Source organism: Syngnathoides biaculeatus, chromosome 11 (genome assembly GCF_019802595.1).
Source record: "Syngnathoides biaculeatus isolate LvHL_M chromosome 11, ASM1980259v1, whole genome shotgun sequence".
Classification (NCBI taxonomy): domain Eukaryota; kingdom Metazoa; phylum Chordata; class Actinopteri; order Syngnathiformes; family Syngnathidae; genus Syngnathoides; species Syngnathoides biaculeatus.
This window is the reverse complement of record NC_084650.1, coordinates 12,097,737-12,122,425: the sequence shown is the minus strand read 5'-3', so window position 1 is coordinate 12,122,425 and position 24,689 is coordinate 12,097,737. Positions and strand designations below refer to the sequence as shown.

At 45.5% G+C, this 24,689-nt stretch overlaps 1 protein-coding gene and 1 non-coding gene across 9 annotated transcripts in view; one reads left to right on the top strand and one right to left on the bottom strand.

Moving 5' to 3' along the window:
• Positions 1-24,689, bottom strand: part of drp2 (dystrophin related protein 2) — a 144,429-nt gene that overhangs the window by 27,530 nt on the left and 92,210 nt on the right. For all 8 annotated transcript variants that reach the window (XR_009797219.1, XR_009797217.1, XR_009797218.1 and 5 more), the window contains exons 12-18: positions 24,417-24,618; positions 18,250-18,335; positions 13,902-14,059; positions 7,882-8,048; positions 7,602-7,713; positions 5,997-6,133; positions 1,680-1,745 (exon numbers count right to left, since the gene is read on the bottom strand). Coding sequence is in view for 5 of the 8 variants with exons in the window: in XM_061835708.1 (XP_061691692.1) it covers positions 1,680-1,745; positions 5,997-6,133; positions 7,602-7,713; positions 7,882-8,048; positions 13,902-14,059; positions 18,250-18,335; positions 24,417-24,618 (928 nt within the window). In the remaining 3 variants the exon portion in view is untranslated. The remainder of the gene's footprint in view (positions 1-1,679; positions 1,746-5,996; positions 6,134-7,601; positions 7,714-7,881; positions 8,049-13,901; positions 14,060-18,249; positions 18,336-24,416; positions 24,619-24,689) is intronic.
• On the top strand, positions 3,691-3,762 carry trnas-gga (transfer RNA serine (anticodon GGA)). The gene has a single exon. It is a non-coding gene; the product is annotated as a tRNA-Ser (tRNA).

Here is a 24,689-nt window from a genome sequence, read left to right as displayed (position 1 = left end):
TCACTGCATTCTGGGATACTTCGCTACTGTGCGTAAGTTAGTGTAGAGCAATCCTTTGTCACAGCAAGTCTGTGCCATTTTAGTTTTGTCATGTCTTGTCATGTTTCTTCGTTTGCCTCACAGTTATTGGACGTTGTTTCACGTTTTTTTTTTGATCTTGCCTAGCCTAACGTTTTTGTGCCTCTGCCTTCCTGGACTGTTTAAACTGCGTGTGACCTTAGTTGGTAATAAAAACCACTCTGAACATTATGCCTTTGCCTGGGAGTCCTGCATTCGGGTCCGCCTCCGTGCCGCCGGTTCATGACATGCATTGCTTCAACTGGAACAGCAAACAATTACTCTTGGCGCAGTCGAGCAAACCCCCGCGGCGAATGCAGATGGTTGTTTTATCGCTCGCTCTGCTCCCAAAAACTCACCTAATCATAAATGTGCCACCAGCCGTGTTAAGATTTGCGAGCGGCCGCCAGAGGACGGCGAGAAAATCGAGAGATAACGCAGCCTGGGTCTGTCTGCTTTTGCCAAACTACGACTAAGCACACCTGCGAACCTCGTGGAATCCACAGGAAACTAATTTGACCTATGCTACGTGTTGGGACACACACTCAGCGGTTAATAAAAGATCAACACAGAGGATTTACACAAAAAGGAGGCGCAAAAACAGATAAAAGATGGAGAAATAGATATGTGGCTAATACGGGAGACTTTTGGCGGCGTGTTAAAGCTGCAACATCCCCGCGGGAGTAACACCCAAGCCACATAAATGCATGTGTGCGCGTGCGCTTCGCCTCCAGGACTGCAGCAGTCCCGTTCGGAATCTGTCAGGGAGACACTGATCCGCAAGGACGGCTCCCAGGTGACCAGTGGGCTCGGCGGCCAGGCCAGTGACACGCCAGCGGGCACGCCGGACCCCCGCTGACCTCACATGACGCAACGCGCCCACCGTCAACGCGCGGACAGCACAACAAAGCTGTTCGAAATCTGCTTGTGTTTGTGCTGGGGGGTGAAGTTGAGGCTCTCGCTGGGCTTCGAAAAAGAAAAAAAAAATGTATAGCTACATATTAAAACAAACGTGATAAAGCAATATCCCCTCTCGAGCAAAGTCGTTGGGATTTAGAACAAAAGAGCGATTATCACAGAAATAATGTTTTTTTTTTTTTTTTTTTTCAAGAACAAAAAGGTCATTTTTGGGGGGAATAGATAACAGTCCTATTTTTTTTTAATGGAAAAAAGTGACTTTTTCAGAATAAAATGTCTGACATTATAGGAATAATGTTGCACTTGTTAAAATGTCAATTTCTGAAACTTTCCCATTATAACATTGCAACATTATCTTGCAAAGATTTGACTATTGTCCTAAAATGACAGCAATGTACTGTACTTCAAAAAATATTTCCTTCGAGAGAAATTATGAATATTTATCACCACAAAATACGCCTTTGTTCTTATAAAGATGACAATTTTTTTCTTGCAAAAATAGTCCAAGAACTCCTGGTCTAGTGGCACATGGCTACCTAACCCTAACCCTAACCCTAACCGGACATTTATGAAAACATAGCGGGGATCGGATTAAAGGTTGAGGAGGCGAAAAAGCGACAGCAGGGCGGCTGCCTTCAGAGAACACGCAAAGGGGGCGGGGGGACCTTTGCGCTCGTACAGCAGCGGTGCAGCGAGAGGCGTACCTGCTGGCGTAATGCTCGATCCTGCTGTGCGTGTCCGCGTGGGGCAGCTTCGGGGAAGAGCACGGCCTGGGAACAGCGATCGCAGTGGAAAACAACTCATCACAAGTACATATAGGCATATGGCACAATGAAACACGAATACACACAAAGTGCAAAAAAAAAAAAAAAAAAAACAACAACACAAGCCAATACTGTATTCATGAACTCGTCTGTATTATTAAGAAACCAAAGAAAGGTATGTATGGTTATTGACTGCAACAGGTGTTAAAAGGGGTGGAGGAGGCCGCTGTATTTCAAAGAGTGTTTTCCGGAAGGGAAATAATGGAGGGCAACTTAACTACAAAACGAAGTGGGGAAGTGATGGAATCGGAAGCGTTAGTGGAAGAGGCAAGCATACCAAAAAAAAAAAAACCCTCACCAAGTCACGGAAAGTGAATCCGTGACTCCAATAATTTAGAGGAAGTCACAGACACCATAAAATGTTTTGTTTTGGTGTGATTTGGTTGATCCTTGAAACATCGCCTTTGATACTTGGGACAGCACACCCGACAAAAAAAAAAAAAAAAAATGTTCTAGGAGCCCTGGTCTTGGCAATTGTTGGGTGCTCCCTGCCTCTCACCCAAAAGCAGCGAGGATGACTCCATGAGGCCCAGCGGTGAAGAAAATTTATACTTTTCATTCCGAATTTGATAAGTGGCTAAAACGTTTGACATTAATCCCTAAATAAGAATACAGCCAGTGCATTAAGTCTTTTCTCATACATGTAATATGTATTTTTACTGCTGTACTTTACAGAGTAAACACTTCATTTAATGTATATTAAATATAAAAGGTTAAAGAAATTTTTCAGTTCAAGTCACATTGTGATGATGCCGTTCCGGTTTCCCCCTCTTCCTCCTCCTCATCTTCTCATAACCATATTTATAAAGCTCAAAAGTTCCAGAATGGTTCCATTGTCACAATTTGTCAGTTTGTTCCCCTCCACTGAAAACGCGCTGCGTTTATTTTAAGCGTCCTCTCAATGAACGATCCAAAAACTCCCGTTCAAACGAGGTCAAGCAGACTGATGAGATTACATCACGTTCGCAAGCTGCCAGCGCGCAGGCCCGTAAACTCGCTAAAGTGGGCACACGGACAGCCCGCAGCGTCGCTTCCTGATGACTTCATGGGTTTTAGTCTCATTGCGCTTGTTTTTCCGCCTTTGGCAGGAAGGAAAGCGCGTGAACATTGAGCGCGAGCGAGCTGGGGAGCACGATGGCGACGCCGAGCGCTTCCCTTTCAGACGCTCGGACGAGCTCCAAATAGTCGGAGCATGAAAATCAGCCTCTCACTGCGTGCATGTGTGTCTTTGACGTCTTACTATTGTCGCGAGGTATCCATTTGTTGGGGGGGGAGGGACAAGGGAATTGCACACATAATTTTGTACTCAAATGGAGCTCATCCAGGAAACTATTTGGATTTTAAGAAGTGGAGATACCCTCTGCCCATCAGGGGAAATAAATCCATTTTCACTCGAGAAGCAGAAGCTCCCATGGTAAATTTCCATCCATCCATTTTCTTAACCGCTGACTCTCACGAGGGTCGCGGGGAATGCTGGAGGAGGCCGGGTACACCCTGAACCACCCCACCGGTTGCCAGCCAATCGCAGGGCACATCGAGACAAACAGTTGCACTCACAATCACACCTCGGGGCAATTCAGAGTGTCCAATTAATGTTTTTGAGATGTGGGAGGAAACCGGAGGGCCCGGACGGAGAAAACCCACGCAGGCACGGAGAGCTTGAACCCGGGACCTCAGAACTGTGAGGCCAACGCTTTCCACCCCCTCCACTGTGCCGCACGCTGGTAGTTAACATAAGAAAAACAAAAAGGTGCTTGCGTAGTTTTACGACCCGCGCATTATGCAAACAAACTGGAGTTGGATGGGTTGATAAAAATAGAAACAAATTATTTGACTAAAAAGAACAGGAGTTATAAATAATTTCAATTAATTAATTAAAAACACAAAAGGAGGCCCATAGCTCAGTGGTTAGAGCACTGGTTTGGAAAACCAGGGGTTGTGGGTTCATATCCCACTGGGGCCTCCACTCCCTGAGAAGGGTTGTGTCAGGAAGGGCATCCGGTGTAAAAAAAAAAAAAAAAAAATTGTGCCAAACATATGTGCGTTCATCTGAGATGACACGCTGTGGCGACCCCGAAAGGGACAAGCCGAAAGAAACACACAAACAATGAACAAAAATCTTGCAAAGTACAGAGTTAAAAAAATGGTCCCAAATAAGCAAGGCCTGAGAATTGTATTTTGGTCTTGTTGGTTTCAGTCACGTTTGTTTGTTTGTTTTGACCACGTTCACTTTTGCTTGCTCTAATGCAGGGGTGTCAAACATACGGCCCGCGGGCCGGATCCGGCCCGTCTGGTGGTTTGGTACGGCCCGGGGAAGAAAGCTGCATTGTATAAAAAAAATAATGAATTTTCTTTAAAATTTGTAGTTCTTGTATCATCCGCTAGGGGGCGCAGTGTTTTAGTACGTGCAGACAACATGAACGCAACACTGCGGCGGAACTAGGACCACCTTGACCTGGTAAAATTGAAGGTCTGTACAGCGTCTATTGGCGACAATTGCATTATCTACTTTTCCGTTTGCCTCGCACCCTCATCAGCAAAATGTCTTTGTCAAAAAGGAGAAAAGTAGACACAGAGTGTCGGACAAATGGACATGTTGTTATATGTTCACGGAGGTGAATGGGAAACCCGTGTGCCTGGTGTGCCAGCAGCAAGTTTCGGTGCTTAAAGAATACAATATTCGGCGCCATTACGAAACTCAGCATGATGAAAAATACAACAGTTTGCATGGAGAATTGAGAAAACAGAAGGTAAATGAAATGATGGCGCGTCTGAAGAAACAGCAAAACATCTGTTTTCACCCGGAGCCGAGAAGCCAGCGATGCTGCGGTGAAAGCCGGCTACCTAATTGCGAGCCAAATAGCAATGGCATCAAAGCCGTACAGTGATGGAGAGTTCTGACGGCTGCTGAAATTGTGTGTCCTGAGAAGCGACATGCTTTCGCCAATATAAGCTCGACAAGAAATACCGCGGCAGACAGGATTTCGCAACTCTCTGCAGATTTGGACCACCAACTAAAACGCAAAGTGGGGTCATTTGTGGCATTTTCTGTTGCGATCGATGAGAGTACTGATATCACGGACGTCGCTCAACTGGCCATCTTCATTCGTGGAGTTGACAAGACTTTGAATGTCACAGAGGAGTTTCTCGAGCTGGTGCCGACGATCGACACCACAACACCTGAGGACGTTTTCAGCTCCGTCGTCGGAGCGCTGGACAGAGTCGGAGCGGACCGGTCGCGCGCCGTAAGCCTGGCTACCGATGGTGCGCCGTCAATGATCGGTAAAAAGGCAGGCGTTGCGACAAAGTTCAGCGATAAAGTACAAGCCGCGAATGGGGGAGGTCATTTTTGGACATTTCATTGCATTTTGCATCAGGAGGCATTATGCAGCAAATCGCTAAGAATGGATCACGTCATGGAGGTGGTCGTCCGAACTGTTAATTTCATCCGAGCCAGAGGTCTCAATCATCGTCAATTTGACAGCGTTCTCAGTGACTGTAACATTATCCACGGTGTGCCTTATCGCACGAACGAACGACGGTTAAGCAGAGGTGCTGTGCTAAAGCGCTTCTTTGATTTAGGTGATGAAATCGGACAATTCATGGAGAAAAAAGGGAAACCTGTTAAGGAATTACAGCGCCATCTGTTGCGTTTATGGGTGACATCACTGAGCACTTGAATATTCTTAACAAAATGTTGCAGGGACGCAAAAAAATCGTAACACAGTATTATGACAGCATACGTGCGTTCAAGTTAAAGCTCGGGTTAGGGAGACGCACGACACGACATTGTGACTATTTCTGTGATCAGTTTTATGTACAACACACTTAAATATATGTTTAACTGTGTAAAAGTGTTGTTAAAATTGCACATACTTTATTTATGTTCTTATGTTATTCTCTTGTTCATAATATGTTGTTCATAATGTAAAAGGAAAATTCCGTTAATAAACATTTTGATAATTTACTCATTCTTTGCACTAATTATTAGTATTAGTGATTAATACAAAGGAAAAAAAGTGGGCTTATTGCTAGTTCTATGTAATTTTGCAATGAGTTTACCGGTCCGGCCCGCTTGATCTCAAATTAAGCTGTATTCGGCCCGCAGACCAAAGGGAGCTTGACACCCCTGCTCTAATGGGTCGTCAGACACGAGAAATACTTCAAATCCAAAACGTTGCGCAATGCTGTACTCACGTCTCCGAGCTGTCAGCCTCCAGCACCGACTGAACGGGCAGGTAACCTCTCTGCGGGTGTTTGGTGAAGTACTGCTTTGATCTGAACTTGTTCTTCAGAGTCTTGGCAAAGTCCCTCATCTTCTCGCCCGAAGTCGTCTGGAGGGCGGATGAAGGCGGCGGAAAGGACGGGGGCAAGCGGCGAAAGAGAGGTTGGGGAATGATTAAAGACTTTGTGCCCATGTCACTCGGTGCAAAAAAACAAAAAAAAAAAAACGATCTTATATGAAAACAATTTGCGCTGTGACATAAACGAGGTAAAACTGGCGCAGATTGGATCTGAGATGCTACCCGCTAGCAATTGCACCACTTCAAGCACCTACAAAGTGAAAATTGTTTACAAACTTGGCAAATTACAATCATTAGAAAAACAAAGACTAAAATACAATTGATAACGTCAAAAAGTTGCAAAAAGGTGACAAATCAAGCTATCTCTGCTCTCAAACGCTGTGGAGGAGGCCAAGTCGGAGGACTTTGCGACAGCAAGACGCAATTCCGGAGCGTAAAAGTAGCTAGCTAGCTAACTGCGTGTTCACAATTGCGCCGGATAACTGCTCATGTGGAATCAAGTTCTTGTAAAGTTTTTATGCAGGGAGAAAGGGGCAACTCATGGGCGAGTCAGTGGGTGACTGAATTCGGTTTTAACCAAGTACCTACCCCCAAAAAAAAAAAAAAAAAAAAAAATATCAGGAAAATTGATATTGAGAAAAACAGCTCTCAAGAAAATATTATATACAGTTGAAGACATATATATATATATATATACTTTTTTTTCCCCACACTCTAACATGAAATCAGTATTACAAATGACTCATTATTGCCATAAAAGAGGAAACATTTAGTTTTCATGTAAAACGGCAAATAAATAAAAAAGATAAAAAAATGAAAATCACTTTTTTTTTTTTTTTGCAGAGTCCATGAAAACATCTGTTTCTCAGTCATTGCACGTTTGCAGCAATTATCATGTATGATGGATGTATTTAGAAAGAAGGATCAGGAGCTTTTGGACTTCACTTTGCAGGGTTTTTAAGATTTTCTTGCATCTGTTATATTTCACGACATCTTTGTTTCCTAACCGTGATTGAGTTTAGGCATATACTGTATTTCACGTTGAAAAAAAACTCTCAACCAAAATGTCATAAAAAGCTTGCTGAAATTCCGATGACCTCGTCTCAGTTTGCTGACAACTTACTTTCTCAATTAGTCTCAAAGCTACAATTCTGTTGCATGAATGAAAATAGCTGCATGCACACATTTGTTGTACCTTCTTCCATTGAGTGGAAGAGCATTTTCTTGTTCTGCCTGTGCTTATACGTCGCTGGCACGCATAAGTAGATGAACAAAGGTGGGAAAAAAAACCCAAAATGTTTTTTCAGATCAATTAGTTGGGATTGGATCATTTCACACGGCACACCTGATGATGTCCCATGTCACACTGCCCGACGTTATATCCGGCGCGTTCAAATGAGCTGCGAAATCCATGTGCCAAAATAACCAACGGCAGATGTTGTTTTAATTGCGGCTATCAAAGTCTAATCAAAGGAGGGCGCGTAAACATTTGTCTTACCGGGGTGTAGTACTCCATGATGGGGTAGTGCAGCTTTTTGCCCTTCGTCGTGCGTCCGGTCAGAAAACACGTCTGGCAGATGTCCACGTTGAACTGCTTTAAACTGCGATACCTGCCAAAAGCAATCAAACACTTTGTGAGCTCGCGGAATTGCTTTTTTGGTTTTGGCACGCACAAGGCAGCCTGCAAGGGTCGACTGCACGGCAACTTGTCGACCGGTCATTAATAACCGCTTTTGCCACGACCGTAAATGAATTAGGAATTAGACGTTTCCACCTGCCTGAAGCCCTTGATGGGAAATTGTTTGCAGATGTAACATTTGGCCTGATGATTGGTGGACTCGGCGGCGGTCACCCGGTGGAGCACGGGCAGCCAGACCATGGACTGGGGCTCCAGGCTCATCCACTCGAGGAAATGAGATACCTCAATGGCAGGTTTTCCCGAGGCCTGCACAAACAAAGGAAACGTGTGTGTGTGTGTGTGTGTGTGTGTGTGGTTTGGGCACAGAGTAAATATATCTAAATATAGACCGGGAAGCAGGCATGCACATGATGTTATGAGAAGAGAAGGTGAACTAGATGCAGTTCAAACAAGAAAGAGAGGGGGTAAAATCTAAGCGTGGCCAGAGAGCGAGAGCAAACACGGACGACGGCGGGCCTCCGAGAGCGTAGTAAGACGCTTGTTTGACGAACACACAGTTTAAACCGGTCTCCGAACAATAACATTAATATCTGGAAGGCTTCCCATTTTCCAGGAAGGCTTCGGTCTCCCACTCATCTGTTTTCTGTACCGCTTCTCGTCAAAAGGGATGAGCGTGTGCTGGAGGTACTTGACCGGTGGCCAGCCAATAGTGTACACAAACATAGACAACCATTCACACCCACGGACAATTTAGAGACTGCAATGAAACCATGTTTTAGGGAATGTGGCATCAAACCGGAGAAACTGGAGAAACCCAACACAAGCACGGCGAGGAGAACAAGCAAACGGCACACAGGAATGCCGGAGGCCGGATTTGAATGGGGGACCAACCTAAGAACTGTGAGGCAGACGCGCTAATGACCTGTTCCGGCCACTCCAGGGACATTTGATTAAAAACGTGTTTCATAACAGTTTACCATAATTCCCGGCCTACAGAGCGCACCTGGTTATAAGCCTCACTGGGTACCTTTGTAAAGGAAATACCATTTGGTACATACATAGGCCGGAGCTGTGAAAAAAGCCGCAAGTACCCACATTGAAACCCACATTCAAACACGAGATATTTACAAAGGATGATGGTATACAGAAAGAGTTTAACACTAGCGCAGCACTCAAACTAGTGCAGGCACTAGCGCTAACGCTAGTTCTAACAGGGACGGTTAAATTAAAACTTACCGGTGAATATCACCGAGACACGCCGGTAACACAGCGGAAACACGCTAGCGCAGCGCTAACAGGGCCGGTAGAAGTCACTTCCTCGGCACATGTGTTCCACCGGTCTCATTCTTACCGTTTAAGCTTGAGTGCCCCCTTGCGGTCGTTAGGAAAAATGCACAAAGTAGCCGCATCACCGCATAAACCGCAGGGTTGAAAGCGTGTGAAAAAAGTCGCGGCTTGTAGGCCGGAAATTACGGTATATATAACGGGGACCAGAGCACGTAGAATTACTATTTAGTACTTCCTTCAATCACTCAACATTTCAACCGCGGTTGACTTTATCTCCTGCTATTAATCTCTTGTTCTATCTCGTGCCAACTATCAATGTAGGTCGGGGCGAAAATAAAATAAGCCAAATTTGACAAAGTCAGGAGGCGAAAGTAGAGACATCTGTTTTAAAATGCAAAAGGAGCAAAAGCAAAAAGTTGTCAGAAGAATAAACACAAGTACAGATATTTCCATCCATCCACTAACTTTCAACCCCGCTTCTCTTGGTTAGAGTCGCGGAGCGCCGGGGCCCATCTCAGCTGACAACCAGAACTGGTCGCCAGTCAGTCGCGGGGCACATAAACACCATCACCGAGTGGGAACCGGCACCAAAGTCAAGTGAGTGAACCACTACACCATCAGTGACCTACGTACAGATACAGTACATTTAAAATTGACTTGAAGCCGCTTTTCTACCTCTGAACAAAAAGTGTCCTACGTACTTACGGTTTGTGCGCGTCTGCGTGGTTGCGTCACCCTCCCCGAGACGCCTTTTCGCCAATTCCGGGACGCGATCAAAGCGAAGACGTCCTCATAAAGGAGCCACTCGCTAAGCGGTGAAAATTGTCGATGTGCTAAATTCTCATTAAGTCGGCATCTGAGGTGCATTAAGAGGTTGATTTCCCGTGGGGCTTCCGCTGCTGCTCGAGCAGAGCCGCATCATAAATACACGCAAGCGTGAGTGTGTGCGCGTGTTGATCCCACAGACGGTGAGTTTTTAAAGAAGTGCAGCCCCTCCTGGGATAAAGAGGCCTCCTCGAGCATGCCCTGTTCGTTCCGCGCAAGAGGTCAAACGGCGTTACTTTTATTTCAGGTGCACGCTTGACAGCAGAACGTGAGGCCACACCAAAGAAAAACAACAAACTGAATCGCCCGTCGTGTAAAACTGAGCCCAACGTCCCATCTCTGCGAATCACATTTACGCTGCCTCACGCCGTGAGTGTACGTATAATCATTTGTCTCGATCCAACCGCTTTATTCGACGCCTTACCTTGATACCTAATCAAAGCCGAATAATTGAAACTGTTGTCGGCAGAGCTTCGGCCTACTCGGACGACCGGGCGCAATTGCCGCGATTAAAGGTACCTGAGCGGGCTCGTGAGGTGATTATGTTTAAGATTGAAATTGTGGATTTGCACAACTCATTTCGCAGACCGCTCGTTACAACTTGAAGATTATTCTTAATGTCTGACTTGATTGATATGAAGAACCAGAGTAGAGAAATAACGTGCAAGGCCCGCCCGCACCTTGAGCGATGAGGTCTAATGCGACGGAATTGTTAGGCGGAGTGCAGGTTATGAAATTAGTTTTCATGTGTGGCCGAAAAGAAAATTATACTTCTTTAATCAAGTACATTTATGATTTCCAATATACTGTAATTGTACTTCCTGCGGCTCCGAAGGAAGCACGGCCTGCCACGAGAGCTGCTGAGACAGTTTTACGCACCGCTCGTCGTATCAGTACTGTGTTCCCCCATCACGGTCTGGTTTGGTGCCGCCACAAAAAAGGACAAACTCCGACTGCAAGGGACAATCAGAACCTCCGCTTCACACCCTCGGGGGACTTGCACGCGACTTGAACTAAGATAAGAGGAGACAAAATCCTCAGACTCTCCACATCCAGCTCTTCCAACTCCTTCCCTTGCGTAGGCGCTCCCGGACAATGCTAAAAGCAAAACTAGCATGCTTTCCGAAAGCTCCTTTTCCTCGCAATTACCGTATTTGAAACCTGAGAGCCTTTAATTTTCTCAAAAAATGACGGTGCGCCTTATATACGGATCAATATCGAGCCTTTAGTGCAGCTCCATCTAATGGATGCATAACGTAACCCCAGCCTATTCTATGAGCCTTATAATGCGGTGCGCCTTATATATGGAAACAGTTTTAAAATGGGCCAATCATTGAAGGCTGCGCCTTATAGTGCGGAAAATACGGTAACGTCTTAATCAGCTAACTTAAAATTCAACTGCAACTCCCCATCTTGAGTTTGTTGTCATATTGTGCTGGGCTAATTATTTTATTAGATAAAGTAAAACAGAATATATGTGCATGAATGTGAGGGGCAGAGGAGGAAGAGTGAAGCTCCAGGGAGAAGAGATAGCGAGGGTGGACGACTTCAAATACTTGGGGTCAACAATACAGAGCAATGGAGAGCGTGGTAAGGAAGTGAAGAAACAGGTACCAGCAAGTTGGAAGAGCTGGCGGAAGGTGTCTGGTGTTCTATGTGACAGAAGAGTATCTGATAGGATGAAGGGCAAAGTTTATAAAACAAGTGGTGAAGACGGCTGTGATGTACAGATTAGAGACGGTGGCACTGAAGAAACAACTGGAAGCAGAACTGGAGGTGGCAGAAATGAAGATGTTGAGGTTCTCGGGTGGAGAGGATCACAAATGAGCTCATTAGAGGGAGGGACAGCCAAAGTTGGAGGTTTTGGAGACGAGGCTCGAGAGAGCAGACTTCGATGGTTTGGACATGTCCAGAGGCCGGAGAGAGTCGTCAGTATGTTGGTAGAAGGGTGCTGAGGATGGAGCGAGAGAGAGGAAGACCAAAGAAAAAGTTGATGGATGCGGCGAGGGAGGACATGAGGACAGTTGGAGGATGCACGAGATAGGATTAGACGGAAAAAGATGACCCGCTGTAGCGACCCCTAACGGGACAAGCCGAAAGGAAAAGAAGACTCGTCCACTCACTGTCGGGTTCTCACCAGGCCCCGCATCTGTTGTCGACCGAGTAACATCTGCAACCCTTGCACAATGGACATCGTCCCAGATAATCGCATGACAAGTCACTTTAAACTGCATACATTCCTTGTAGTCTCAGCGTAATTTGCACAATGCTCCATGCACTGGGCTGTTGCTCCATTATGCACTCAAACTGCTAAATGCCAGAGGACTCTGCATCCTTTCCACAATTGTCCCAAAAAAAAAAAAAAAAAAAAAAAATGCCATCATAACCGGATTACGAGCAGCCTTTATTGCTCCGAGACTGTTACCGCAATGTCTTTACGCCTCACTTGACCGACTGTCAGCCGTCGTCATGTACGTCGTACGAGAGCGGCTCCAAGTACCGGACAACAAACCCCTTGTAAGTTTGTGACACACTCGCCGAATCAAGATGATTCTGATTGTCTCTCACCGAAATGCACGACAATAGTCAATGAATGGGGAAAACGTTGAGAGCCTTTCTTGGACTTTGACAATTCTGTACATACCGCGTATATCGCATTGAACTCCTCATTCCACATTTCCACAAAGCCCTCCTCGGTTTGCAATAAGGTCAAATTTAATCTCCAGCTAAATGACACGGAGCAAACAGAAAGCGGAATTAATTATTAATCAGCCGTAGCAGATCGGACAAGAGTGGAACCGAATAGGCTGAACATAATTAGGGTGTACTTTGAATATCAGGACGTGAAAAGGACACCGTTCGCCCATCTTCTCGTTGGACATTTAACGTTGCAAATTTATGCACCGTTACCCTCCGATTGGAGCAAGGTAAAGTTCTTGCAACCTGTGGCGGATATAAAAAGCCGCAGTCTTCAACATGATCTCAAGTCGTCATGTTATTTCCTGTTCTGCATGCGGGTACAGTGAGTCCTCGGTCTACGACTGAGATCCGTTCCCACAGAAGCGACTTAACTCGGATTTCGACTGAATTCGGATTCCTCCATTAAAGTCAAAATACTTGGTTTAAAAAAAACAAATACATTGAAATAAACACGATGATGTACTTAGCATTACTGCTGAGAGGTGGACGGAGAAGAAGAAGGGGAGGCCGTGCTTAGCTATTGCGACGGAACCTGGTCCTCAGTCCTCTCCAACTCGACAAGTATCGAAGACCCTTGTTTTGTGATCATTGACACCGGAACGGAACCCTTCACATGCGCTAAAATACGGGTTTCGTCTTTAATAACTGTCACCACGGTCGACCGACTGAAGCCTCAGTGGCGTTGTTGTCTCTCCTTTTTCCAATCTTTTTATGATCTTGAGCTTCGTTTCCATGGGAATGGATTTTCTTTTGGCAGCAGAAGCGTCGCTAAGAGACACAGCTTTCTTCTTTGGGGCCACAATGTCGAAAAAGGAGGGCGAAACATGCAAAGATACTCCCGGCGCACAAACACGGACGCACAAGCATTAGCCAGACAAAATGGCGGACGGGCGTTGCAGGTTGAAATGTCTTAGGTCGAGACCGTCTTAACCCGAGGACTCCCCGTATTGTCATGTCTTACTGATTAGTCTGCGCATTAACGAGCACATTCATGCAAAATGAAGGTGTCGTGTCAGAAAATCTGTGAAGCGCCATTCTTCAAAAATTCTTCCCTTCAGTATGAAAACAATGCAATGATGGTGATATCTGGATCGAGATTTGCACCGGAGGTCAGACTCCCTAATTCGGATTTAATGTGGGGGATCGATAGATGGATGAACATAAGAGCTTTACTTGTAGGAAATAATAATTTTCAAATCAATGAAGTGAGATTGGATCTTTCCGACCTCACAAAAGATCTCTCACCGATTGATTTCTTCTTTGATATTGTTCAGCTTCCTGGGTTATTCTCCAGATGCTTTCTCACGGATTGATCACGCAACACGTGAATATCCGCGGTCGGCTCACCATACGAAAGCAGCTGCGGACGCTGGGCTCCACGTTGCTGCCCCCGAAAGCGGCCACTTCGCCCAACTGCCGCGGGATTTGGACGGCCTCGTGGAGCAGCAGGCTGAGGTGACGCTGGTCCGTCAGACCGCCGGCGCCGGACACTTGCCGGAATAAGTCTGCCCCCGCCGAAACATGCCATCGAGAAAATAGCAACGTTAGGAAACATTTCGGTTTTCTCGACGTGCATTGCAAATATTTGACATGAAAATGTGTGTCAGGCAACGAGTGACCGTCTACAATGCAAAAAAAAAAAAAGATTAGCATTTAAAAAAAAAAAAAAAAAAGCTAAGCATAAAATTAATGTTGCTTAATGTCAGAAAACTGTCAGCAGTCTTCACAATTTCGTTAATCCGTCAAAAATTTTGACGATTGTCAACATTTATGCCGACATTCAAAATCAATATTTTGGCATTTTATGCACATTAAGCGTTTTCCCACAAGCACTCACGAGGGAAAAAGCTTAACGAGATTCAATGTCAGAAAACTATCATCAATCATCCCCTATATGTAAATGGACACCTTCCATCATACTCCAACCAAAATATTAGAACGATCAGTCTAATATTTGCGATTTTATGCACATTTAACTGCTCACCAACTCGTACAAAATACGGCGGGCATTGGCGCTTATTCCATAGTTCTGGACATACAGATGATGTCTGGTGGAACAATTCTCCACAATGTAGGCTCATTTTCTGGTTGAAAAGTATTGGACGCGTCAAGCGGAAGCGGGGCGAGGACGTGTTGACTTTGGTTATGAAAAAGGAATATTCCAAAGGATACAAATGATTAACCAATGGTTCCAAAATTGATTGGCTTTATTTGAAATGACTGTCAGTTTCATCTTCTTGAGCAAAAAAAAAAAAAAATGAGCTTATTGGTGAAATATGGACCATTAAGACACCACATCGCCTCGAAGCATTTTCCTCTCCAGAGGAAAAAGCGTCTCAGAGTCGTAACAGGCCCGATGTTTATTGCATCCAATTTCCGCAAGAGTTTTGGACGCAACGGTGAAAAGTTCTGGCAAAAACGCTGACACGGCCGTTATAAACTTAACCCTGCCGTACTTACTGAACTCCACACAGAAGGCTTTAAAAGCGTCCCGTTAAACAAACTCGTTTATGCAAACACGAGCAAACGTTTCGAGCAGTTTGATGCAGTACAGCGACGTTGCTGACATGTTTTATGACAGAATACCTTTTCAACCGCAGCCCCGGAACAAATGTTCCCCTCCGTGAAGATTAGAACGTTTCAAATCGTGCTTCAAAAATTCATACAGCTGTTTGAGGAATGTGGAGTGCTGTGTTGTACTCAAGAGTTATTCTTAATCATTTGTTCATGATTTATTACATAGGTATTATATAATTCAGTGACAATAACAATTGTCCGTACTATACGCACATAAATTACAGAAGACTGCAGCGTTTTCTTTGGAATTTGAAGTGCATGTGGTAGAATGGGTACATTTTCCTCACTTTTGCTCACATCTGAAACACATTCAGTCGCTGAAGCAAGGCAAGTTCCAAGGCATAAAATTTTGGGTGAGCATCCTGGGAGAATGAAAGGTTGAGGTCATTTTGTCCACTGGGGGTTTTCCCCTCCATGGAGCCAACCTTATTTATGTATTCACACACAATTACACTTCCTTTGCGCTCCCGCTCGCTTATCCTATTAAACGTACAGCATAAATTCGGCAGCACCAGCGACTTCTTTTTGTCTCTTTCGGCATTCTGGAGTGTAGAAATTGCAATTTTTGTTAACTAGTTGGCGGAATTTGAAGTCCTTCGACTTTGGGCGAGAAGGCCCAAGTGCACCCAGGACTGGTCGCAAGTCAATCGCAAGAATTCAAACTCAGAGTTTCAATGAACATAGACATATGCCTGATGCACAATACACAATACACAGAAATTAAAGTGTATGTTTTAAGTATACTGTATGTGAAGTGGTACCTGGGCTCTCTGTGGTCCAATGTGAATTAGTCAAATAAATAAATGAAATGAAACAAAACGTGTATCACGTTACAGTAGATGAAATATTTTCTCTTAATCTACAGTTGAGTAAATACAGTTCGCCACTATTTCAGTTTTGAAGTACGATACATTCACGTTTAATCGATGAAAACTTTTCAACATGATGCTCATCTTTTTTATTCAATACAAATTATTTGATGAATTAAGTGTTTGGGAGATTGAAAATATGTTTTATAACTTTTGACTCCTTGCGGATGAACACAGGCATACTACGTGACTGTGTTTTATAATTTCGGCACTTATTCTTGATGTAATAAGTTTCAATATCAGCGATATAACTTTGTTTTCACCGGATATGAACGGATATGTGCGTGTATGCACGAGTAAAAGTGGACTCACTAATTAGACAACAGTGGCGGAATTACAGCGATGGAGCTACGAGGGAATTCAAACGCGGCATCTGTGTTTACGGCCTTCCAAGGCAACCGCTTAACATCGTTCTGGAGAGATTTTTCTCAAGAGTGACATCTGGAGTCTGACAAAATGGAAAGGACGCCTCGTGGCCGCCTCACCTTGGGGACGTTTTAACTGAGGAGCAGTTTTGTTCTTTAGTCCACACAGATGCTGCTCCCACTGTGAGCAATCTTTGCAAACGGTTTTTGCCACCGTCGTCGTCTCGGGTAGTCGATCAACTGCTACTTGCCAGCTGCTTCAAAGTCCAACTTTGCAGCTAAAACGCATTTCCCAGCGGCGGGTAGTCCAAATACTTTGTTAATGTACACTGAGTAAAATCTTCAGGTATTTGTATTTGACTGTCATTAAGTATGGCACAGTGGCCGTTCAGGGTGTACCCCCGCCCCCTGCCCAAAGATAGCTGGCATAAGCTCCAGCACTCCTGCGACCCATGTGAGGATGAGTGGCTCAGATAATGGACGGATGTCCTTGAGTATAATATTCTGAATACTTTTTACTTCCAACATTCAAAAACAAATATACAGTATCTACTTTCTAGTTTTTATGAGCTCATATTGTATATACAGTACACTCTGTATCTGATCTTGTTTTGTAAAAATACCGATAATTAATTAATTACTCAATTAATGAATTCATTAATTATAATTAGATATACGAGTATCGGGGGGATCATTGCCAAAATTCCTTTCCATCGCGCCTTTTCCCTCTATTTTTGTTACAGTATGATGATACAACTACAGCGAGCGGGGAAATCTGCGTCTTCCTTGACAAACGCACCATGTTGTTTGTGGTTCAATAAAAAAAATAATAATAATAATAATAACAATAGTATTTGTGGCGCCTCAAAACCTCGTTTCCCAACTTGTTGCACTGAGTTAGAAAATGAGGGTCACTCGTGCGGTGTTCGAGTTGGCCATTTTTTAAAATTTTTTTTGCAGTTGTCCAGTCCGTGTCACGATGTGTGCGGTGGTCCTAAAACACAAAATTATCCTTCCAATATGAAATAAACACATACAGGTGTATTTTTTCAGTTATCTTTTCATCCATCCATTTTCTTCGGCACTTATCCTCACGAGGGTCGCGGGAGTGCTGGAGCCTCTCCCAGACAAACAGCCGCACTCACAATCACACCTTGGGGCAATTTAGAGTGTCCAATTAATGTTGCATGTTTTTGGGATGTGGGAGGGAACCGGAGTGCCCGGACAAAACCCACACAGGCACGGGGAGAACGTGTAAAGTCCACACAGGCGGGGTCCGGGATCGAACCCGGGACCTCAGAACTGTGAGGCCAGTACTTTCCAGCTGTCCCACCATGCCACCTTGTTAATTTTCCACATTTTGTTACTCAGAAACATTAGCAAAGCTAATGAAATGATATAGCATAAAATTCAAGCGAGCAAGCCAAATGTTGTGAGATTACACCCCCGCCTCGCCTTTTTGCCATTATTTTCAGCTTTGTTCATTATTCCAAGTTAGCAAAAAGGTATTGTAAAATTGTATTCCATTTCTACTTTCGAACTAAAGTACGTTTTGCCAGTACCTTTCGCTCAGCGCAGCGGTTGAGTCATTCAGAATCACTCAATCAAAAAATTGCTGCACTTCTTCGAGTACTTTTGGCACCTCCGATTTGAACAGCAGCCGCTTGTTAAAGGGGACTTCCGACAGACAGAGGAGCACATGAATTATGAAACATCATAGCGTAGGTTACAATCGAAAAGAGGAGAGCGCGTCGAAGAATGACAGCGAGAAGCACGAAGAGTGCGCACGAGCAGGCGGCGAGCGATCCTTTTAAGGAGAAGCAGCGGCCGCCGTTAACGCCAGCCGACCCGTTTCCTCCGTCGCAGGCCGCTGGGATTACTCACATTTGTACTTCTCCTGGACGTCCGCGTTGCACAAGCTCGCCAGGCCCATCTTGAAGCTCAGCACGCGCATCTTGCCGTTGCGAGCGCTGAGAGGAACAAAAGATCGAGGCTTAGTACAATGAGCGACGTGTAGCCGGGCGTTCCTGATGCCGCCGCTCGCCGCGAGGAACAAAAAAAAGTGTGGGTGAATTACGTGGGTCACAGCGGGACGGCACAGGTCAGTGCAACGGTGTGAAATTGTATTAGTGACACATCCGCACTCGCTAAAGACACTGCGGGGACTTGAGGAATTGTGCCACGCGGATAATATGATTACACAAGTACAGACGCAGATGAGAGCTGGAGCCACGAAGACGAGCGTTCAAAGGTTTGGGGGTCACTCACAACGGACCTTGTCTGAGAACGTACAAATCCTGTGGAACCTCGGTTGAGGAACGACCCATTTTATGAACAATTTGGTCAAGGAACTATTTAAAAAAAAACATTCCCACAAGTTGCAAACTATTTTCAGTTTGCGAGCAATCTACGGAAGCCCACAATCTTTGCTTTGTCTTGCGTCGCATGAGCGCCATTAGCTCCGTGCTTTCGAGATCTCGGTTTCCTGCCCAAAATGTCTGCCACATCCCACAATGCAACTCAAAAGATGCGCTGCTTGATTATTACATGGTGGCGCCGAGGCTGGGTCTCGCTTACGCTTAGTAACCAGAAGCATTTTTTTTTTTTTTTAAATCGATTTTTATACGCCGTTTCCCTGCTGTTCGAATTTCAAATTTCAGCAAAACCATTTGCAGAACCCTTACCCCACACAGCCGTTCCTTTGCATTAGGCAGCATCGTTTGGTGTGCGGCGAGCTTTAGTCGCTCCTAAGTTCCGAACAGTATAGCAGTTCTTGCCAACACCAGATTATGCCACAGAAAAATGCAGCAGTTCTACTCAACTATATATATATTTTTCATTTTTATCCGTCTTACCCCAGTCACTTAGGGTGGAACGGTTTTTGAAAGTTGGTTCAGTCTGCATAATTTCTGTACGGCTTGGCATGCTGAATTTCCCCCCCCCCCCCCTCTCTTTAAGTATTGAGTGGAAGTACACCAAGTAGTGTCAATTCTAGCAAGATAGCGGCGTCGGATTGACTCCCAGGCAACAAGAAGGCACGGTCGACTTGGCAAGGCACAGCACCCAGTCTCGCCCTCGCAATCTTACACTAGGGCACGTCCTGCCCCGTACTTGATTGGGATTCATAATCACGCTGCAGCGGCATAAGGCTCCCCTCTTTTTTCTACCAACTCTTTGCTTGTTTATGCACGATCGGTTCCGCGAGCATCCGTTACGCCCGCTAGGAACCGTCGCCAGCAGCGGAGACTGGGACCAAATCCCTCTTTCAAGTGCCTTTCATTCCTCGCTTAACGTGAGACAAGCGTAGCGAGTCTGTTGTTCTCCACTGCAAGATCTCCGGCGCATAAAAGTGACTTCCAAGTCAGCCGGTTTATGCACCAGAGATCTTGCATCGGAGGGATTGCAAATCGTTATCCCGATAAAGACGTTTAAGGCTATGAGCTTCGTGAAAGACTCAACTTTTACTTAGGAGAGGAATGATTAGATCAGTGCTTTCCAGTCTTCGTATTTCACATTAGAAATATCTCCCCAAACAATAATATCATGAAAAGTATGAATACCGAGATCATGATCTTGTCTCATTTTAGTCACAAATGTACTAAGGGGGCAATCTGGTCGAGTTTATTTGAACACAAAGCTGGAAAATTTACAGGGTGCCATGACTTATTCTGTTCATGAAGTGTTTATGCAACAGCTGGATACACAGGTTTGTTGGACCTCAGGCCAACAACATTGAACTGTCGCTAAACGCCGCTAGCATAGATAGATCAAATTAATCATAAAAATAAATACACCGAGCAAAACTGAAACTGAGAAACAAACGTAACCTTGGATTTGGTAAACTTTTCCACCTGAGTGACGTACTGTATGATGACAGGCAGAACAACTGAAGGCGTTCAGAGTGTGTCATGAACGGGGCTGGAGCGCTGCCAGGAGGGGCTTGGCTTGGTCACCGCTCTGGGCGGCGCCACCTCTGGCACTCGCCACATGTGTTACGCATTCGACATGTAAATTGACCATGTATTTATGTTGGAGTTTATGTCACGGGCATTTGCCAGTTCCTTGAGTTTGCACTGTGTTGCCGTGTGCAGACGCTACTTTTGCAATAAAACCCACTGGACATTATGCCTTTGCCTCGGAGTCCTGCATTTGGGTCCCCCCCCCCCCCCCCCCCCCGCACCGATGGCACGTGACAGCTTTGTGTGCTAGTAAACAGGCCTACATTTTACTCCGGGTATGCAAATATGCAAGTAAATTGCTCGGTTTTGGGTTCAAACCTGCTGTAAAAAATTCTGCGCGTTAGTTATGTGTGTCATGTTGTCATTTTCTCACGAGCGTACTGCGTGTAAACGATGACAACGGTTAAGCGTTTTGTTTATTCTGCTAACAAGGTTCTGTTAAAGTGCAAAAAGGGCAACGACGACCACATTGCTCTTCACGGCGAGTCCGTTGGGATTTCGTAGTTTGCGAAAGATCTCCTCACGCGTAACGAGAGGCAATTTGAAGGAGCGACGAGCTCATCATATGAGCATTAGAAACGAAGAAGGGAGAAGATCAACCCCTTACGTCAGAGGGAAGGGAGAATATAATGAAATCACGTTTCCCCGGTTGCGTGTTCCTCCGATGGATGCGGGTTGGAGAGAAAAAAGTGAGGTCGCCTTTCACGAGGCAGCCAATCCTTGGATGATTAAAGTCACATGGGGAGTCAAAGAGAAGCATTAACCGTGCTTGCACATATTCAAAGACACATAAGGAGGCAACCGGCTGTCGTGCCCTTTCTCGCGCACACACTCTGTCTTGCGGCGCTTCCATTTTCAACCCTGCTGCTGCACACCGGGACGCTCTTAAAAGCTGTGCGCACACATAACATAACACACACATAAGCAGTTGATGGAACGAGACGCGGAAGTCCAAGACGAGAGCGGACCTCAGTCAAGGCCGCAAAATCAGAATCAGTGAGCCAACTGCAACAATAAATGTCTTCTTTCTTTTTCTTTCGGCTTGTCCCGTTAGCGGTAACCACAGAGTGTCAAATTTTTCCATCTAAGCCTATCTCGTGCATCTTCCTTTGTGACACCCACAGTCTTCATGTCCTCCCTCAGAACGTCCGTCAACCTTTTCCTCTCCCTCGTTTGCCTGGCACCTCCATCCTCAGCACCCTTCTACCAACATACTGACTCTCTCCCGCCTCTGGACATGTCCAAACCATCGAAGTCTGCTCTCTCGAACCTCGTCTCCAAAGCATCCAACTTTGGCTGCCCCTCTCATGAGCTCATTTCTAATCCTATCCAAGCGAGAACCTCAACATCTTCCATTCTGCCACCTCCAGTTCTGCTTCCTGTTGCATCTTCAGTGCTACCGTCTCTCGTCCGTCCATCATAGCCGTCTTCACCACTTCTTTTATAAACTTTGCCCTTCATCCTGGCGGAGACTCTTCCGTCACATAGAACACCAGACACCTTCCGCCAAGTGTTCCACCCCGCTTGGATCAGTTTCTTCACTTCTTTACCACAGTCACAATTGCTCTGATTTGTTGACCCCAAGTATTTGAAGTCGTCCACCTTCGCTATCGCTTCACTCTTCCTCCTCCGCCCCTCTCATTCACGCACACATATTCTGTTTTACTTCGGCTAATCTCCATTCCGCTCCTTTCCAGTGGGTGCTTCCATCTTTCGAATTGTTCCTCCGCCTGCTCCCTCCTTTCACTGCATATCACAATATCATCTGCGAACATCACGGTCCAAGGGGAATCCAGTCTAACCTCATCTGTCAGCCTATCCATTACTACCGCAAACAGGAAGGGACTCAGAGCGGATCCCTGATGCAGTCCCACCTTAAATTCTTCTGACACACCTACAGCACATCTCACCGCTGTTCTGCTGCCCTCATACATGTCCTGTACTATCCTAACATATTTCTCCGCCACACCAGACTTGCACATGCAGTACCACAGTTTTTCTCTTGGTACTCTACAAAGACACAACGTAGCTCCTCCTGGCCTTCTCTGTACTTACAATAAATATAATAAGTATAATATTATCGGGGTAGATGGCACGGTGCGGAAACTGGTTAAAGTGTTGGCCTCACAGTTCCGAGGACCGGGGTTCAAATCCCGGCCTCGGGACTGGTCATTTGTCTCTATTTTCCCGAGGATTGGATGCCAACCATTTCAGGGTTGATAGCACTCCCGTGACCCGCGTGAGGATAAACAGCTCATGAAATGATGGATTATAGTGGTTTCATCTTGTTTTAAAGCCCTGATGAACAGTACAACTAAAGTTTAAACAAAAAAAAAGACACAGATGCACATCCACAATATAGTCAGAGCCACTCGTGTTATTTATTTGAAAACCAAAAGCAATTACTGCAATTTATGCAGAGACTGAAGTCTCTGAATGTCTCATTAGCAGCGAGTACTTAAGAGCATCCCACCGAATTTACAACGCTCACGGGATTCCGTCTCCACGCCGGCGTTCGTTTTCTCGACTCTTTGGAGACGGCAAGAAATAGACAAAAAAAAAAAAAAAAGGAGCAAGAATGTGAGCTTGAAAGTTGGCGTGACAAAGGATTTGTCTCAGAAGCCAAGATTGATCCCCTGCACTACTGCAGTTTTCCTTGTGTTGTGGCGCTTTAAGGACGTCTCCGCACAAAGCGACCGAGACCCTCAATCCGCTCGAGCGGCGTTATTCTCTTTTTACAAACACTCGATAGTTGTGTACAATAATAACTGCTGTTTTATTTATGCCTTCTGACATAAAAGGTGTCATATTTGTGCTCGCAAGACGCTCGCATGGTGACGAGCGACTGTGGCGGGGACGCGCGTCTTATTATTGTGTTAGCTGTCGCGACTCATTAAAAGCTTAATTAAAAACTATGTGCTCAAGATCTTATTGACTCTGACGGAGGCTAATTAATGTGGCTTGTCGCAAAGTCAACGTACTCCCAATTAATGGCCTGATTTGACATCTTGTGGTAATCCCAAATAAGGCAGTCGTTCGACTTAAAATCATCATTTGAATTCAGTTAAAGAAATACATTACTTTTTTCTTCCCCGTTTGTGCTTTTATCCATCCATTTTCTTTGCCGCTTATCCTCACGAGGGTCGCGGGGAGTCCTGGAGCCGGCTGTCAACCGGCATGAGGCAGGGTACACCTTAAACTGGTTGCCAGACAATCGCAGGGCACGTAGAGACAGACAACGGACGCACGCACAATCACACCTAGGGGCAATTTACAGGGTCCAATTAGTGTTGCATGTTTTGGGGGTGTGGGAGGAAACCGGAGGACCCGGAGGAAAGCCACGCAGAAACGGAGAGAACATGCAAACTCCACACAGGCGGGCCCGGGATTGAACCCTGTCCTCAGAACTTTGAGGCCAACGCTTTCCAGCTGATCCACTGTTCCGCCCCGCTTTCATCTACCTATCCATCCATCCATCCATCCATCCATTTCCTTAGCCGCTTATCCCCACAAGGGTCGTAGGGAATGCTGGAGTGCTGTCAACGGCCGGGAGGCGGGGTACACCCTGAACTGGTCGCCAGCCAATCGCAGGGTACATGGAGACAGACAACCGATGCACTCACAATCACACCTAGGGGCAATTTAGAGTGTCCAATTAATGTTGCATGTGTTTGGGATGTGGGGGGGGGGGGGGGACCGGCGTGCCCGGAGAAAACCCACGCAGGCACGGGGAGAACATGCAAACTCCATACAGGCGAGGCCAGGATTTGAACCCCGGTCCTCAGAACTGTGAGGCCAACGCTTTACCAACTGATCCACTGTGCCGCCCCGCTTTTATCTATTTCTTTTCAAATTAAATAATATCATTTGATGCCAATATTTACTGATTCAGAATCATTCAATCAGTCAATGGCCTTTTTCTTTAATTTTGACATTTTGGTTGAATTTCGATGCAATTCAATCAAAGGCCAAAAGCGGCTCGTCATTACAAGTCTTAATTTGGTGGCGCTTCGACTTGACTTGCTTGATTATTTTCGGGCTATTGCTTGAGGATTTAATTTTATTTTTTATTTTTTGCGTTGACCGCCGCACCTGTCGTAGACGTTAAGCAGCCAGTTGAGACACATGTCCACGCAGAGCGGAACGTTGACCAGGACGGTCCTCTCCTCCTCCAGCTTCTCGTAGAGCGCCGTCAGGCCGTGGATGATCTCCACCACGTCCATCACGTGCTCCGCTTCGAGGAATTCCTGCCCCCGGAACACCTCCGTGAGGTTGCTCAGCGCCACTAAATCCACTGGGGATGCAAAAACGCGCATACCAGACACATACAAAACATTAAAACACTTAAAATAGTTCATTAGAATA